Source organism: Choloepus didactylus, chromosome 10 (assembly GCF_015220235.1).
Source record: "Choloepus didactylus isolate mChoDid1 chromosome 10, mChoDid1.pri, whole genome shotgun sequence".
Taxonomy (NCBI): Eukaryota; Metazoa; Chordata; class Mammalia; order Pilosa; family Megalonychidae; genus Choloepus; species Choloepus didactylus.
Window position 1 is genome coordinate 96,514,935 of NC_051316.1, and position 18,907 is coordinate 96,533,841.

Below are 18,907 nucleotides of genomic sequence, written 5' to 3' on the forward strand. Positions count from 1 at the left end.
CAATCATGAAACAGCCATATACAAATTTGGAAAAAGTATGGAAGAGAACATGAAAAAAAAAATAGTCATTAGGATGGCAGGATTATGAACAGACTGTTAAGAAATTTCCTTTAATAACATTTTAAAATTGATTTAATGATAATTTTTAAATTGGTCATTCATTAGTTAGGTCGGGTAGAAACTTCTACTTCAGTAGAGGGAAGGTATATTCCTTGAATCATATACTAAGAAAATTAATTAATGAAAAAGATTTACTATACCCTAATTAGAGCTTCTAGTCTTAGCACCAAGAACCAAGAAGAATGCATTACCTCAAGACACAGTAAAAAATAATTTATATAAAAAATAATAATTTATAACCTTTCCAAAGTTATTAATTCGACATTTAAGAACAAGGAGTGTCATTTAAAATTTTACTTTCTAAATTCTGTGTTATTCTAACTCTAGTAACATGGCAAGGATATGTAAATACCTTGCAAAAGGACAATGTCTTTTCAACTCTTCCCAATCACACTGTAAGTTCCCGAAGACAAGGGGCCATGTGGTATTTGACTTACTACCCCCAACACTTAGCACAGTGTCTGGCATGAGTCAGATGTTCAACACATATTTGCTGACTGAGACAGGCTTCACTCCTCTCAGCAGGAAACCATGGCCTGTATGTATGCACATCTCCCTGCTGTTCAAAACTCTTGATTCCAGGGAAGCCACCATATCAAATACAGCAGGGATGTATGCTTGGAAATGGAAATACACCTAAATACATAGAACCAGATATTATAACAATAGGCATTAAAATGGGATTTTACCTGTACTATGCTACACTCTTTGACCAGGATGTTTAGAAACCTATCCCATTTTTAAATAAAAATTTTTATTTTTAACTTTGTAGGATAACATAATTTCAAATTGAGATAAGAAAAAAAGAGCCGAGAAGTGAACTTCTCTCTAGGTGCTGTATAGCCACTGTAAATGATACACAGCTAACTAACTCAAGGTTGAGTCATAACACTACTACAGTTAGACCCTTTCCTTTTAGGGCACTCATTCATAATGTGCCAAAAAAGAAGCTGTAGAAATACATATGCTGAATAAGGTAAGAACCCAACCTCTAGTTGTACTTTCCTTTGATCATATGACAATGCTAAAATGGTTTAAGCTGAAAAAAAATTGGTAAAGCTTATAAAACTTTTATTATAATGGTTGGCATTGATGATTTTATTTGAATAATACTTTATTACCAAAAAAGGATATTAGGTAAAACAGGATTTCTCTGTGATCCTGAATAATCAAGAAGAAACTACAGCTGGAAATAAATTTGGAAGTCTATGATCAACATTAGAAAAAACTATTCAATCAATGATCCAAAGATACGGCATGCATAGCACTAAAACCGTCACCACAGACTTTCCTAAAAGGCACTGCCTGTCATCATCCCACTAGAGCCGAGCTGTACAGCAGGCCTACAGGCTCAGGATTAGGGGCCTCATCATAAACCGAGCTTATGATAATGAGGATGACGGTGGTGGTGGCGGTCTGCAGGAAGAGCACACTGAGAGTCACTGTGGTCACCAACAGGAAACCACAGAGCTATGAAGAACATACTTCCCACTGTACACACACAAACACAGTCTTCTGAAAAGGCAACGCTTATGGCACCCAAGAAAAGTGTTATGAAATATGTGCTCTGGAAATGAAGGAGCCAGGAAGACCATGGGTCTACAAACCTGTGAGTGTTGAGAATCTGTCAGGCCCCAGATCATCTTTGTCTTTTTCTTGTTTTTCTTTCTTTCTAAATGGTATAGGAGCTGGAAATTAAATAAAGTCAGTAGTGTGACATATAACATACTGCACTACTTGGAAGACAGCAGTCATTTTGGAGTTATTGGTGTGCCAACATTTCTAAGTGAAAGGAGGTTAAAAAGTTTAAAAGCTAAGAAATCCTGGGTGTCAACTGACAATCATTTTAAAAATAGCACTGAAGGTTCTTAAAGTAGCTTTCAGAATCTGCTTTGGGGTCATCAGCCATAAGGAAGAATGATTTATTGGGAATCCACTGAGACCAAATCAAAACCATTGCCTCTTAACCTTTGCTCAAAAACAACACATTCAAAACTCAGAGCATCATTTTCTCTTCCTGATCAAGGAGGCTCGAGGTATGATGTGAAAGCAGCTCTCCTCAGTTCCCGAGCACCACAGAGCTGAGAAGGGGCCTTTGGAAGAAGTCCCTAACTTTATTCCTGAATGATCTCTCCCCTCAGAAAGAGATCCTTTAGTCAACTCAAATCTCCGTATCTATTGGTACGATGTCAGACAATCCACAAAAAGGAGAAAAAGGAAAAAAGCAAACAATTTTATACAATTGCCTTCCAAAATAAACACTCAATAATATTTAAGGTATAAAAATTTTCAATGACCATAAACATAAAAAGCTTAAATTTATTCCAGGAATGTAGAGGATGAATTGTCAATGTTTAATTACCAACAACCCTTTTTCCTATAATAATTAATAGCAATATATATGTCAGAAGTCCTATATGCTTAACTTCAATGGTATATATTTAAACCATGACCTGTACGGTTTCCGTTTATGAAACTAGTACCACTTCCTGCAGAGAACAAGAACTGCCATTTCTAAAGCTCTGCCTTAGCGCCCATCTGAGTGGAACCATTTCATATATCCTAAAAGCAGCTAAAAGTTTAGGTCCAGCACGTTTCAGAGGTATTGGCTCTCTGAAAGAAATTTGGGGGCATTGCTTCTTGTTGCTAATACAGCACTCTAATACTTTTATAGCATTACCTTTAGGCATAGCTGAAACAAAACGTTTTCTCCACCAAGGTCTGTTCCTGTCTGATTTCTCATCATCGCTATCTTTGCGTTCTTCAGTCTGTAGAAAAAGTTTGAGGCTTTATTTGGAGTTGGGCAGCAGGATAACTTACTCTGAAAAGAATTTCAGTAACTGTGTAAAGTAAATAAACCATTCTTGTTTGCCTTAAAGTAAAACTGCTCTTGTTGCCATGTAGACAACTTCTTGAACATAGATTTGTACCTTTAAGCACTGACTGAGATCTCCTTGAGAGCAGGCACTATCTCATTATTAGTGAACCCAAAGCTTTTAATACAGAGCCTATCACAGAGTAGGCACTCAGTTACTTATGGAATAAATACTGATTAAATGCAAATCAAACTCTAAAAAATGTACTAGAGATGGTGGCAGTAGTATACTAATAAGAAAACCAAGTACGTACTGAGTGCCAAACAGTGAGTATAAGGATATCTATTACCTCATTTAATCTTCACTGTAGCCTTAGGAGATAGTTACTATCATTAAACTCTTCTTTACAAGTGAGAAATATGAAGCTAAAAAATGTTATCTTCCTATCTTACCCAAAGTTACATGGCCTATATGTGGCACAGCAGGGACTCAAACCTAGTTCTGACCAATCCCTAGGTTCACATTCTGATCACCAATTATACTGAGCTATTATTAAGACTGACATGTCAAAGGGCCTGGACTGTAATTTTCTTTACTAGCCTACCATGTGACCCTGGACAAAACCCTTAATTTCCATTTTTCTAATCTACAAAACTAGGATTCAAAAATACCTTCTCTAATAAAGGAAAAACAAAAACAAAAAAACAAAAAAAACAAAAACCCTTTCTCTAAGGGTATCCATGTGAATGAGGTGTCAGACTCCAAAAACAGAGATGAGGGTATCTGTACCAGGAAGGGGTTAACAGTAGGAAGAGAAATTGGTTACATACAGGGGGAATGATCAGATAAGCAAATTCATGAGGAAAAATGAAGCAGGTTTCTCACTGTTGGAGAAGGGAGTTACAAATAAGGAAGGGGAGAAAGATAAACTCTGTGTTGTACTGGGATTGGATGTATCAGTATGAGCTCATGGTTCTCAATATATATATGGATAGACAGAAACATGTACAAATTTAAATGTGTGTATACATATGTACATATCCCAATAGCAACAGGCACACATGGTACCCAGTTCTTGATTTCTAAAAACCATTTTCCACTAAAAGGAACAAAGGCTCCTTGGAGAAATGGTTGGTTCCAAAGTGAGGGCAGACTACAAAGTACAAGATAACTTGGAATGTGCCAGAGAGCAAAGAAGTGCCGAAAGTATGATGGAGACATGTCAAACGAACCCAGGAACCAGCTTAAAGTGATGCCCAATGGGACCACTGGGCTTCAACATAAATGACTGTTAAAAAAAAAAAAAAACCCTATTGACTAAAATAGAAAACTATGAAACCACAGATATAAATTACTAAGTGGATAAATAAAAATTTTTATGAAGAAAGGATATTTATGTAAGTCCAAAGTACCTCCCCACAAAACACTTACGACAAAGGGGAAAGAACTACTTTATAGTGGCAAAATCTGGCAGATACTGCCTTCATCAAGTGATCCAAATAAACACCACAGTAATGGGACAAATTAAAATTGTGTGCTACCTGATAGAATGCAATGGAAAGAATACAGGGTAACTTTAGCGATATTCCTACAAAGACTAATAACCTGAATCTAATCATGAGAAAACATCAAACAAACCAAAACTGAGGGACATTCTACAAAATAACTGGCCTATAATTTTCAAAAGTGTCAGGATCATGAACGTAAAGGAAAAAACTGATGAACTGTTGTAGACTGAAAGACTAAAAAGACATGACAACTAAATGTAACACATGATCAGCATTCTTTTGCTATAAAGAATGCCACTGAGATAACTGAGGAAACATGGAGTGTCACAATTAGATGGTAGTACTGTATCAGTGTTAATATCCTGATTTTGATGGTTATACTGTGATGTACAGGAGAATGTCCTTGTTTGAAGGAAACCTACACTGAAGTATTTAGAGGAGATGGAGCATAAGGTTGACAATTCACTCCTGAAGGATTCTAGTAAATTTGTACTTCCAACTTTTCTGTAACTTTGTGATTGTTTCAAAATTCAAAATATCTCATTTAATCATCTCAGAGGTATACTGTAAGGTTTGAATGAAATTAGACCTTGGAGAAAAGTGTCATAAGAAATGCTGACAAACCGTCTTTTATCCTAACTATCGGCCATCCTTAGTCCTAGATTTATATACGTATTCTGTTACTTTCAGATAGCAAGTGAAACAGGCAGATAGAACATCAAAGCCAAACACAACTAGCAAAATCTACATGGACTGTGTCCCATACCTCTCCTCTTGAGGAGTCCTTACTCGGCGATGAAGATGATGAGTGAGGTGCAGCCATCAAAGAAGTAGCACCAATGGCTGCAGCTGGAGGGAGTTCTCGCTCTTCATTTCCTGGACGTCTGTTCCAGCTGGGGTCACTCATGGGTCGCCGGACAGAAGATACTATATCAGAGCTCCTGCTGCGAACTAATCTCTCAGGGTAAGAATGCCTTTGCTTAAACGCCTCCATTTCTGCTGGAGTTAAAATATGTGTACCAAAGTTTGGCAACCTGGCCTCATTTCCTCCCACAGCTCCTTCCAGGATTGGGGGATCTGGTGGTGGATGTGATGGCCTGGCATAATGAACTTTTGGCCTTACCACAGCAGAAGCCCCTGAACACAGAAAAAAAAGTTTGTGACTAACACACAATTTAACAAGGACATTAATAGATGTTGTTCTATTATGCCCACGCCCAAGACAAGAGTTAAAAAGTTTATTTCATTAGTGTACCTTCATGTGAAGACAGTGGATCAAACATGGCAAGCAAGGACTCTGACTGAGAAGGAGGAGAGGTCAGCTGGTGGGTGCCTGAAACAGAAGGTCAAACTATGAGACCAAGTTAGAATCATGGGGTTCTAGCAATTTTTGACAGCTTACCTTTTTTGATCATTAGAACCTGAGCATACCAGAAAAAAAAAGTATCTAACAAATACCAAAATGTGATTACTTCAAATTCATTCTATGTTTTTTATCTATGCACATGGATTTTGACTACATTTAAGAAGTCAGTTATTTACATTCTATTACTTTTTTTTTTTAATTTTTATTGTGGTAACATATATATACAACACAAAATTTTTCCTTTTAACCACTTATGTGTGTACAATACCATGATATCAATTGCATTCACAATATTGTGCCCCCATTACCACTATCCATTACTAAAACTTTTTTATCACCCCAAACAGAAACTATGTGCCCATTAAGCAACAACTCTCTACCCTTCCCTCCCCTCTTACCCAACAGATATTGGTAAACTGTAATCTACTTCTTGTCTATGAATTTGCTTATTAGAGGTATTTCACAGAAGTGAAATCACATAATATTTGTCCTTTTGTGTCTGGTTTATTTCTCTCAACATATCTTTGAGTTTCATCCATGTTGTACCATATATCTAAACTTCATTCCTTCTCATGAAATGCACATTTTGTTTAACCACTCACCTTGTGATAGACACGTGGGTTGCTTCCACCTTTTGGCTACTGTAAATAATGCTTTTATGAACAATGGTGTGCAAATATACAGTCCAAATATTTTGGGGGGTATATACCTATAAGTGGGATTGCTGGATCAAAATGGTAATTCTATGTTTAGCTTTCTGAGGAACCACCGAACTTTTTTACAGTAGCTCTACATAGCCTATAACATTTTTTTTTTAAAGACTATAATCTTGACTTAACAAGTTTAGATAGCAATAAGATAGAAAAGTTCCATCTTATGGGAATAAAAAGATTGACTAGGCTATTTATACACTAAATGTTGAAGAAAACTGACAATGGAACAGACGAGTGATCAAAAAGCCAACATAATCAACTGACAAACACTGCCAAAGGGTCAATATATATTGTGTATCATTTTCCATGTAATTTCTTGACTTTTTGGTTTGGAACATGGAGGCAGATTGACCATGTAATCTCTATTAAGTATATCTATTAGTTTATAATTCCTTCTGAAATTAAAATTTTGAACAGAACATATATTAATAGTTCATGCAACACTAGTTTCCTGTTGCAGTTTAGGAAATCAGGTTGGCATCAGATTTAGGTAAATGTTAGAAGTGATACCACTAGACGATGTCTAATCAATCAATCATAACTGTATTATAATATTGAGTGATTATTTCCAATATATAATATAAAAGGCCACATATAGAAAGTTTCTAATAAAAAAAAAAGCACACTCAACTTTTAGGAGAACAAATTTTAGTCCTGGCTTTACCACTGAAGAACAAGATCTTGTAAGGGTCATTTCATACAAAGATGATTTGAAAAATCAATTTACAACATTATCTGAGATCCCATCTAAGATACTTTGAGGATCATTTCATATCAAATAGAAGGTGGGGGAAATACAATCTGAGAAATTAAATGTTACTGCCCCTTAAACATATTAAGACTAAGCTCACCAGCAATCAGTCAAGACAGTTTTTCCACCCCTAATGACTTAAGCTAGAAGTTTTTACCTGAAAGATTACCCTTTAAAAAAGTAAAAACTTATTTTCTCTTCTCCCAGGATCCTCTACCTCAACACGCACAGCTATGCTACAGGAAAAAACACACAACTTGTCTTCTGTTGTGGCATTGACTGGCTAATACCAACACATGCACAGGAATGGCTTTAAAATTGATTTAAAAGTACTTCAATTCATTAAAGAAAGCAAACTTAGAAATAACATGCTTAGTCTAAACAGGTTTAACTTTAGTCACCTAGTAAATTTTGAATTGGCTCCCATTAAGTGGTACATCAAATACTTTGCATTTGGTGTAGAAACCAACAAAGTTAAGCTACATTAGGCTTTCAGCTTGACAGTACAATGTTTATTTGCATATAAAATGACAGTTTTATACACAATCTAATAAGTAAACTTTAAAATATGCTTTAAAGTAGTGTGGGTGATATCTTCTAACTGCCCTGTGTTAGTAACTGAATGCTTAATCCTCCTGGATTCAACTAGATGAGGGTATCCCTACTCAAAAACCAAGACTGCTGCTGGTACAGCTATAGCAAAGTCATCTATAGCCAACCTGCTTGCAAAAACCAAATAAGGACAAGATCTTTCATAAAAACCTTATTAGCATTTTGTCTTAAATATCCTTTATAGGCAACTTCAATAGTATTATTAACAGGACTAGTTTTGAAGTAGCTACACAGTTTCAAAGATGCCCTCAAATATTCCTATTAGGGTCAGTTAGTGGTGTAGTTAGCTGATTGATACGTTTCAAGTGCCTGATCTTGTATTTCATATTTTGCTGAGAAGGAAAAAAAATCAGCAAAATAAGAATACATCTTCAGTTCATTCAGAAGTCAGCATCCAAGGTAAATAAATTTTCTGTCGAACTTGGTATCACCCCCATCTTCTGATACTAGCCTACTTCCTCATCAAAGAAGTTGGTTTTCCCTTAAAGGGAAACATTCTCCATAAAGTCAAATGTATTCTCTACTCTGAAAACCTTGCTGAAACTCAGTTCCGCATAAGTCTGTCTACCAAATGAATTCAATGTACTGCTTCATTAAAGTATAATTCATTACAATCAGCTTCAAAGGCAAGGCCTCAGTAAGGAACTCCTGTTCTATCCTAACAGCATCAATAATTATTTCTTTTCCTCTCTGTTCCGAAGGTTTGTAAAGCAGGTGTTTGAACATTAGGCAAGCAAAGTCACAGTGTAATCCCTCATCTCTGCTAACAAGTTCATTGGAAAATGTGAAGCCAGGAAACAATCCTTGTTTCTCGAGTCAGAAGACTGACGCAAAAGAGCCAGAAAAGAAGATTCCTTCTACTGCTGCAAAGGCTACATATGTTCTTCCACAGGTAACTTCTTGGTCCCCAATCCAATGCAAGACCCAGTCTGCCTTCTTTACACCAAGCATTGTTTCAGTTGCATTGAAGAGAAATTCCCTTTCTTTGGAATCTTTAATGTAAATGTCAATAAGGAGACTATAAATTTCAGAATGTATGTTTTCCATGGCAATTTGGAAGCCAACAGAAACAGTGGGCTTCTGTGATCTGAACTTCTTGGCTAAATTGCTCCATCAAATATTCATTCATTATGCCATCACTTGCTGCAAAGAAAGCCAGACATGTGACATAAAATATCTCTCCTCAGGCCTCAGAGCTTTCCAGTGCTGTTTATCTTTAGAAAGATCCACCTTCTCAGCTGTCCAAAAGGAAGCCTCGGCTTTCTTATACATCTGCCAAATATCAAAGTTTTCTATAGGAAAGATGATAAAGCAGTGAGGATTTTTCTCAGTAGTGGTTCATCCTCCACACCAAGGGCAGTACTTTAGTTTTTTCCAGCTTGGCAGGATCCTGGCTGGAAGATCTTCCTGGCAGTCTTGCTGGCCAGGATGTGGGTGCTGCTGAGGGACAGGGCAAGTACCCCTGTCCACAAAGCTGAGCCCTTTCAGGGGCGAGAGCTGCAGTGGCTGCTGGTCCACCCGGGTGGCAAATAAGATGCAAAGAGAGAGCAAGGACACAGTGGGGACCAGGCAGCACTGGCCCATATCTTATTACTTTTTTTTCTTTTCCTATTACTTTTTAATGGTCAAATGGTATTATGGTTAATGCAGATAACACAGAGCCAGAAGACCTATAAACTATCAAAATCTTCAGAAAGTCACAACTTCCCTGGGACTCACCATCCCTTCCTATAAAAATTGAGGAATACTTCCTACAGAAGGGGCGTAAATAGAGAGTTATAAACACTGAAATGCTAATACTGATCTCAGCAAATGACTTTATTTAAAAACCTGTAACAAAACTAATACTATATTACATCAGGAAACAAACTGTAGCTGCTAAAGTACAATATCATTAGCAAAAGGTTAAAAGATAAGGACCTCTCCAAGTATATGTCTAAAAAACCAGGAACAGAAATATTAAAATAAATGAATATACAAAGGCTAAAACTTTATACCCCAGAAGTTCTTTGAGAAAATCAATAAAATCAATGGACCCTTAGCCAGGGTGACAAAGAAAAAAAGAGAGAGGATGCAAATAAATAAAATCAGAAATGGGAGGGGGGACATAACTACTGACACCACAGAAATAAAGGATATAATGAGAAGATACTATGAACAGCTATATGCTAACAAACTAGGCAACTTAGACAAAGTGGACAACTTCCTAGAAAAGAATGAACAACCAACATTGACTCGAGAAGAAATACAAGACCTCAACAAACCAATCATAAGTAAAGAGATTGAATCAATCATCAAAAAACTCCCAAAAAAGAAAAGTCCAGGACTGGATGGTTTCACATTGAATGAATCTACCAAGCATTCAACAAAGAATTAGTACCAATCTTGCTCAAATGCTTAAACAAAACAAAACAAAAAAACAAAAAACTGAAGAGGAGAGAAGTTAGCTACCTAACTCATTCTATGAAACTAACATCACCTTAATACCAAAGCCAGACAAAGATACTATAAGAAAAGAAGATTACAGACCAAACTAACAAATATAGATACAAAAATTCTCAACAAAATACTTGCAAATCAAATCCAGCAGCACATTAAAAGAATTATATACCATGACCAAGTGGGATTTTCCCAGGTATGCAAGGCTAGTTCAACACAAGAAAATCAGTTAACATAATATACCACATCAATAAATTAAAGAGGAAAAACCACATGATCATCTCAATTGATGCAGAAGAGGTGTTTGACAAAATTCAGCACCCTTTTTTTTCTTTTTCTTTTTTTAAATTTAATAAATTTTATTTTGAAATAAATTCAATCTTACAGGAAGAGTTGCAAAAACAGCACAAATCCCATACATAGAACTCCATCATACCCCAACCCCACTTACCCGATACCCCGATCCACCACCTTTAACATTCTGTCACACCACCATTTCTTTCTTTCCCTCCCTCTCTCCCTCCCTCCCTCCCTATCATCCATCATCTATTGCTCTGTCCTCTGAACATATGAGAGCAAGCCGCACATATCTTTGAACAAATAATATAATTCACAGATACCTTTCCCATGGACAAGAACATTCTTTTATGCAATCTCATTAAGCGCAGCTAAGAAGTTCAAGAAATTCAACATTGATACAAAGCTTACATTCTATATTTCCTTTTTTTGTGTGTGTAGCACCCTTTTTCTTGATGAAAACACTTCAAAGGATAGGAATAGAAGGAAACTTCCTCAACATGATAAAGGGAATATATGAAAAACCCACAGCTAACATCATACTCAATGGGGAAAGACTGAAAGCTTTCCCTCTAAGATAAGAAACAAGACAAGGATGACCACTGTCACCACTGTTATTCAACACTGTGCTGGAAGTTCTAGCAAAAGCAATTAGGCAGGACGGCAGGAGAGTCTGGGTCTGAGACACTGATGATGGCAGTGGTGACTGAGCGGAATAACTTTTCAAAGGAAAAGATACTTTGCTTCTGTTCTCTCCACTAGAAATGGCCAATGATTTTGCTCTTTAGTTAAAAGGGCTGTCAATCCCATAGCCTTTGCAACTGCAGGATCTTCAGATTCTGATGTCTCATGTTGCCACTGCACCTCCAGATATATGCTCTAGAACAGTATGGCCTGATGAAACTATGGGACCTTTTAGACCTCAGGATCAGAGATTCCAGCTTCCTGGAAACATAGGTTTTGACTGTCACCTCAACGGGACAGCTTCACAGAAGAAAAACCAGGGTGGTATTTGCACCAGTCAAACAAGAAGTTAATAGTGCAGAAACTTATTTTGAAAGTGCCAAAGTAGAGTGTGCAATCCAAATATGCTCAGAATTGCTGCGAAAAGATTTTGAATCACTATTTCCAGAAGTGGTTACCAGCAAACTAATAATTCTGACTGTAACAGAGAAAACTAAGAATGATATGACTGTTTGGAGTGAGGAAGTAGAAAATGAAAGAGAAATGCTCTTAGAAAAATTCATCAATGGTGCTAAGGAAATTTGCTATATTTAGTGGCATTAACTCAAACTGGATCAAAGACCTAAACATTACAGCTAAGACTACAAAACTTTTAGAAGAAAATGTAGGGAAATAACCTATCTTTAAGATAGTTTCCTAGACCTTATACCCAAAGCATAAGTAATGAAAGAAGAAACAGATAAATGGGATCTCCTCAAAACTGAACACTTTTGCACATCAAAGGACTTTGTCAGGAAAGTAAAAAGGCAGCCTACACAATGGAAGATAATATTTGGAAACCACATATCAGATCAGGGTTTAATATCCAAAATATACAAAGAGATCCTACAACACAACAAAAAAAGATAAACAATCCAATTTAAAAATGAACAAAAGACATGGACAGACACTTTTCTGAAAAGGAAATACAAATAGCTCAAAAACATGAAAAGATGCTCAACTTCACTAGCTATTAGGGAAATGCAAATCAGAACCACAAGATATCATTTCATACCTACTAGAATGGTCATTATCAAAAAACCCAGAAAAGTACAAGCATTGGAGAAGATGTGGAGAAAGAGATACACTTACTCATTGTTGGTGGGAATACAAAATGGTGCAACCGCTCTGCAAGGCAGTTTGGCGGTTCCTCGGGAAGCTAAGTACAGAATTGCCGTATGATCCAGCAATCTCATTACTAGGTATATACTCGGAGGAAATGAATGTTAGGATGTGAACAGACATTTGTAAACCAATATCTATAGTGGCATTATTCACAATTGCCAACAGATGGAAACAGCCCAAATGGCCATCAATGGACGAGTGGATAAACAAACTGTGGTACATAACATATGATGGAATATTACGTAGCTGTAAGTCATGACACCTATAACAATGTGGATGAAACTTGAGGACACTATGTTGAGCAAAATTAGCCAGAAACAAAAGGACAAATATTTATGGTCTCACTATGAACTATAACGAGCAAACTCTGAAAGTTCAAGTGAAGAACACAGATTATCAGGAGGTAGAAAAAGAGGGTAGAGACTGCGCATCTGATGCTGAAGGAGTACAAAATGTTCAACAGGATTGACTGAAATGGATAGTACAATAATACCTGACGGTAGCACAACGTAAGTTTAATGAACAAAGCTGAGTCTGAGTATGGTTGAAAGAGGGAGGCAAAAAAAAAAAAAGAAAAAGATAGAAAAAGGAACAAATGAAACAAACGAACAAAAAACAAAAAAAACAAAAACAGAAAAAAGAAAGAAAGAAGTGAGTGAATAAAACTGTTTAAGAAATTAACAGAAAGATACAAGTGCTGGAGGAGATGTGGAGAGATGTACCTAGTCACTGCTGATAGGGAAGAAGTATAGTGCAGCCCCTCTGGAGGGCAGTGTGGTGGTTCCACAGGAGGCTAAGTATAGGGTTGCCATATGATCCTGTAACCCTGTTATTTGGTATATGCCTGGAAGAACTGAAAGCAGGGACACAGACATTTACACACTGGACAGGACTCCCAGGGATGAGCCTGGCCCTGGAATCAAGGGATTGAGAATGCCATCCTGACCAAAAGGGGGAAAAGAATGAAATAAAATAAAGTTTCAGTGGCTGAGAGATCTCAAATAAAGTAGAGAGGTCAATCTGGAGGTTATTCTTATACATTACATAGATATTTCTTTTCAGTTCCTAATATATTAGAGTAGCTAGAAGGAAATATCTGAATCTGTTGAAAGGTAATCCAGTAGACTTGATTCTTGATGGTAATTGCGTATCATGTGATATATCACGCGTCTGTGTGATAGTGGAAAGTTGGCGACTGACTATTTAACCAGTGTATGGAGAGATGAGTAATAAAATAATAACAAAAAATATAAATAATAGGGTGGATGAGGGGTATGGGTATGGGATGGTTTGGGTATTCTTTTTTATTTCTTATTTAATACACTTTTAAATTTTGGATAATGTTCAATAATTGTGGCAATGAATGCACAACTATATAATGATACTGTGAGCCACTGATTGTATACTTTGTATGGATTATATGGTGTGTGAGTATATATCAATAAAATTGCATTAAGAAAAAAACTTTATACAGCTGATGCTCATTATTCGCAGTAGTTACGTTCTATAAGGTCACCACAGACTCAGAATTAGTGAGTGCTGAACCACTGCTCCAATGGGAAACACAGGCTAGGTTTCTGAGATCTACTAGTCACAATTGCTTAACTGATCAAGACATAATTTAGTTTGTGTGTGTTTCTGTTTAAAGACCCCTCATTTAATATATATTGCTGATTCATTAAACACTGAACTGCTGGCCAACAGCACTGTAACTCACGCTTGAACAAAGTTTATCTAACACACCTATTCTCTCTCTAAGGCATATCATAGCCCTCTTGCACTTAGAAACACTAGATAGCACTTCCACCTATGGTTGAGGGCCATTTTAAAGAGTGAAATCACCAACAAAAAGCACAAAAATGCAAAAAACGTGGCACTAAATATACCACGTAAAGGACCCTTGTTGCAGTATAAGAGCTGAAATAAGAAGGCAGAGCATCACCTTGTTCAACAATAGCCAGTACATGTGCATTGGGCAATTCAAATTTTCACCAAATTGTCTGTACGTGGCTGCGAAGGCACCACAAACTACTGACCTACGGGTTATAAGTAAATTTTAGTGAGGAGATAAAAAATGGAATCCATGACTAATGAAGATAAACTGCAAAAAAAAGAAATTCTTATTTTTAGTCTGAAGTTATCTTTTATGATAATGAACAACAGCACCATTATGCCCTTTTTCTTTTTTCCCCAATTTTATATATTAACTTCCATTTTAAAATTATGGAAATAGTGTATCATTATGAAAGACAGTTTAGTTTAGCAGTTCTCAAAATTTTGGTCTCAGGACAACTTTACATCATTAAAAATTACTGAGGCCCCCTAAGAGCTTTTGTTTATGTTGGTTATATTGATATTTACCATATTAGAAATTAAAACTAAAATTTTTTTATATATTTATTAATTTATATATGACAATAAAACCAATTAAATGTTTTTAAAAAACCTTATTATTTCCAACATTTTAAGGTGAAAAATTTTGAATATTCATAAAAGTTTAAGGAATTTTACAGAGACCATCCATATATCCATCTTCTAAATTCTACATTAATATTTTACTATATTTACTATATGTACATGAATCCATCTTATTTTATTAATGTATTTCAAAGTAAATTTAGATATCAGTACACCTTCCCTCTAAAGACTTCTAATCTAGCATTAGAGTTCAATATTTGTTTTCAGTCTTTTTATGTAAAATTTACATAACACAAAGTGAACAAATCTTAAGTGTTCATTCCCTGAAAATTTTTAGCAGTTTTACTGAGATAAATACACATCCGTACAATCCATCTAAAGTGTACAATCACTTATATATTCAGAGTTGTGCATACATCACACAATCAAGTCTAGAACATTTTCACCCTGAAGAGGGTTCACTATGTTATACAGTCCTATGCTTCATCCTCTGGCTTTTTCCTTCTAGTGACATACATAACCCTAAACTTTCCCTGACAACCACAGATGTACTCACATATCATCACTGTTAGTTACACTCACTATAATGTGCTCCCATCGTCTCCATCCATCTCCGAACGTTTACAATCAACCTTAATACCTGCTCTGCACAAATTAAGCTCACTTCCCCAGTCTCTGCCCTCATTCTTCTGGTAACCTATGTTCTAGATATTAACACCATAAATTTACTAGTTATATTTAGTTCATAAGTGAGATCATACAATATTTGTCCTTTTATGTCTGACTTATTTCACTCAATATAATGTCCTCAAGGTTTATCCATGTAATTCCAAGTGTCATGACTTCATTTCTTCTTATAGCTGCATAATATTCCATCGTATGTATATACCACATTTTGTTTATCCATTCATTGATTGATGGACACCTGGGTTGTTTCCATCTTTTGGTAATGGTATATAATGCCCTTATGAACCTTGGTGTGCAAATGTCTGTATGTGTGCCTGCTTTCAGTTTTTCTGAGTATATAATTAGTGGGATTGCCAGATCATATGGCAGTTCTATACTTAGCTTCCTGTGGAACAGCCAAACTGTCTTCCACAGCAGCTATACCATTTTATGAAAAATAACTTTATTTTCCAAAGCAAAAAGATATGAGAGAGAGGCACTATTTTACATTCTCACATATTTCTTAACATGGCTTAATACAGCATAGCCAGATTCTCCTACCTGCTTCTGCATTCATCTGTTGAAATATGTTGTCTTGGTTTAAGTATGTAAAGAAAATCTTGCCTCACACAGATATATATAGTTGGAAAAGGGATGATATTTCATTAGCCTTTTCAGATAATTGTGGAAATTCTTCTTTTTATTTCCCCCATGGATGGATGTGCTTTATTCCATCATCTGCATAAATATGAGTTAATGTAGAATAATAACAGGTTTCTCTAAAGAGTTAAATTTTGTTTATTCAACAACAGAACTTGGTCCTGCCCTTCAGTTTGTCTCTGAATTCAGTTGACTCACACATTAGTAGCAGTCCCCCATCACTAATCGTTTTTACCACATACAAAATCTGAAATCTTTGGGCAACACTTCTTTTCTCTGGATATCTTTTAAATTGTTTCCAATTGCAACAAGGCAAGGTTTTTATCTGCTCATATTCATTCCATTGGAGGCACAAACATCCCTCAATTCTCGTTTAAATTTACAAACATGTATTGTACAAAAATAGAACTTAATGTTAACACACACAGAAAAGTATAATCTCTGTATGCTCTAATAATCTTGTTTTTAAGTTTTTCCATTAAAGAATTATTTCTATTATATCTCCACAAAGGGTTATAAAAATATCTGTAAAAAAATTGAAAAAGCACTTTAAAATCAAAAGTATAAATTATTACACATCTTGATTTACAAATAAGAAAAAAATGTTAAATTCTACAGTTTAGAATTTCTGAATGACATTGAAAAGAATTTACTGGAACTAGAAGATCAAACCTTAAATATTTTCTATTTCAACCCCAATTAAGTTTTTGAAAAGCTATAAATCTGTCAACAGGCACAGTCCACCCAATAACTCAATGTTACCATTAAAGATGAGATTAAGCTGGTGGATGGAGATTTGCATGCTAGATGAGCCCTCTCATGCAACTGACTGGAGTGGTTATCTCCTAATTTTTTGCCCTATGTTTTAAATAAAATTAAATACATACATTGTAAAAATTGTAAGCTATAGAGAAAGGTCTAACATAGCAAGTAAATGCCCTTTTCTCCATTAACCAGCAAATTTGGTATCTTCAAAATCAATAAAATACTCCTATGAATAAGCTGCAAACTGAAGTCAACCTTGGAGCCTCTTTTTCTGAACATAATTCTGAGGTCTTTGGAATTGGTGTTGATTGTTTCATATATTACCTCTGTTAAAGAGGAAAGTGATGCAAACTTCAATCTTCTCCTTCTTTAAAAAAAAAAGCCAAGAAACATGCACATACTGCTCAGAGAGAGCTAACTCCAGACAGCACTCAGACTCCATGGATCTGGTCACAGCTTTAAAAAGAGTCTCTGGTGTCATCCCTGAAATTTTACTAACAAGACATTTTCAAAGGTAAGCAAAAGATTTCTAAATCAGAATGAGGTCATATGGTCCTTATAACATGGAGAAGCTTAACTCTGTCCGAGATTCAGGTCATGTGGTTATTAGTTAATATAAAAATATCTTTAACATTGTACAAAAAGACCTTAGCCATTGTGTCCCAAGCATAAAGTTAAAAACAGGTCCAGCCTTTTCTACATAACAAAGGGAAGGCAAGCCCACAAGGGACTAAGAATGGAGAAGGGAAATTCCTTCAGAGAAACTCCAACTCCAGTGAACAGAAGCGAGGTGTTTTCCTCCAAAGTACACTTGCTCTCTGGGTGAACAGGAAAGGCTTACAGACACATCCCCTACAGGAGCTCAGTTCCTCCTAAATGTTTCAGATCCTCCTGGATCCTCCTGGCCAGTGGCACATCCTTCAGGAAAAGAATGAGTGGCCAGCATATAAAGAGAGGAGGTAGGCATCCTCAAAGAGATGAACTAGAAATGTTTCTGCTGCCTCTTGAAGGGCCAACAGGACCTGAGCTTGCCAACTGAAGTCCATATCATGAGAGAATTTAGTACATCTCTCTCTTACCAGGAGGCTGAAGGGCAGCTTCCTTATCAACAGATCAGTGCTCTTCTGAAGCTTTCAGATCTCTTTCAGAATCTGATGTCTCCAAGGATCACAATGACAGAAGAAAGTGCCTGAGGAGGCCCTCCCACTGCAAGGTGCCAGGGGTTGTGCCCGTGGCGTGCCTCTCGGGGGCTTCCAGTTCCCAGCTCTGGTGGCGCAGGCCTGTGGCAGGGCATGGAGGGGTCCTGGCACTAAGCCCTGTGCCAGGCATTCAGCAACCCATCCCTTGAGTGCTCTGGAGAAATCAGCACTCAGGGGTAGTCAGCCTCAAATAATGGAAACTGTCAAGCTCATGAACATGGATACACGCTTTCCAAAATTCTAATTTTATGTGGAAGCTTGAATTTTATCATCGGCAACAAACTCTATTCTATTTTCTTTAAATTGACAGGCTCTCTTTGTTCATTTTCAAGAAGATGTATGCCAAATAACCAAGTCTGCATAATCACAATTTGTCTGTCAGTAGTTCTTTCAAGTAAAAGTAGTATTCCGGGAAAACAAAAACAAAAAAGGCTAGCTAAGTCACAATGTAATCTACAAGCTTTTTTCCCTGAGACTATCTGAGTGTCTTTCAAAATGTAACAGAAATGCTTTAGGGTTACTTCCAGTTTCTTCACACAGATTATTATAAAGATGTGTACTCAAGGGTTGAGATGTAATTAAGTTAATAATTTTTACTGCTTCATCAAAGACATTCCTAAGTAAAACTGGTTTTCTGTTTTAACTGCAAGTGCGAAGAATACAATGACTACTAGTATAGTTTGGTGCCGCTGCTAAAGCATCATCAGTTTTACCCACCTTTGCTTGTGC

At 36.3% G+C, this 18,907-nt stretch overlaps 1 protein-coding gene and 1 pseudogene across 6 annotated transcripts in view; both read right to left on the reverse strand.

The window, feature by feature from the left end:
• The window catches only part of GAPVD1 (GTPase activating protein and VPS9 domains 1), a 128,322-nt gene that overhangs the window by 18,186 nt on the left and 91,229 nt on the right, over window positions 1-18,907 (reverse strand). For 3 of the 6 annotated variants that reach the window (XM_037850943.1, XM_037850940.1, XM_037850939.1), the window contains 4 exons: window positions 5,700-5,777; window positions 5,211-5,581; window positions 2,801-2,888; window positions 1,728-1,808 (listed from right to left, as the gene is read on the reverse strand). In XM_037850943.1, the coding sequence (XP_037706871.1) occupies window positions 1,728-1,808; window positions 2,801-2,888; window positions 5,211-5,581; window positions 5,700-5,777 (618 nt within the window). Of the gene's footprint in view, window positions 1-1,727; window positions 1,809-2,800; window positions 2,889-5,210; window positions 5,582-5,699; window positions 5,778-18,907 lie in introns of those variants that run through there. The other 3 variants (XM_037850942.1, XM_037850941.1, XR_005219081.1) reach the window with 2 other exon arrangements.
• LOC119545443 lies at window positions 7,350-9,809 on the reverse strand (annotated as a pseudogene).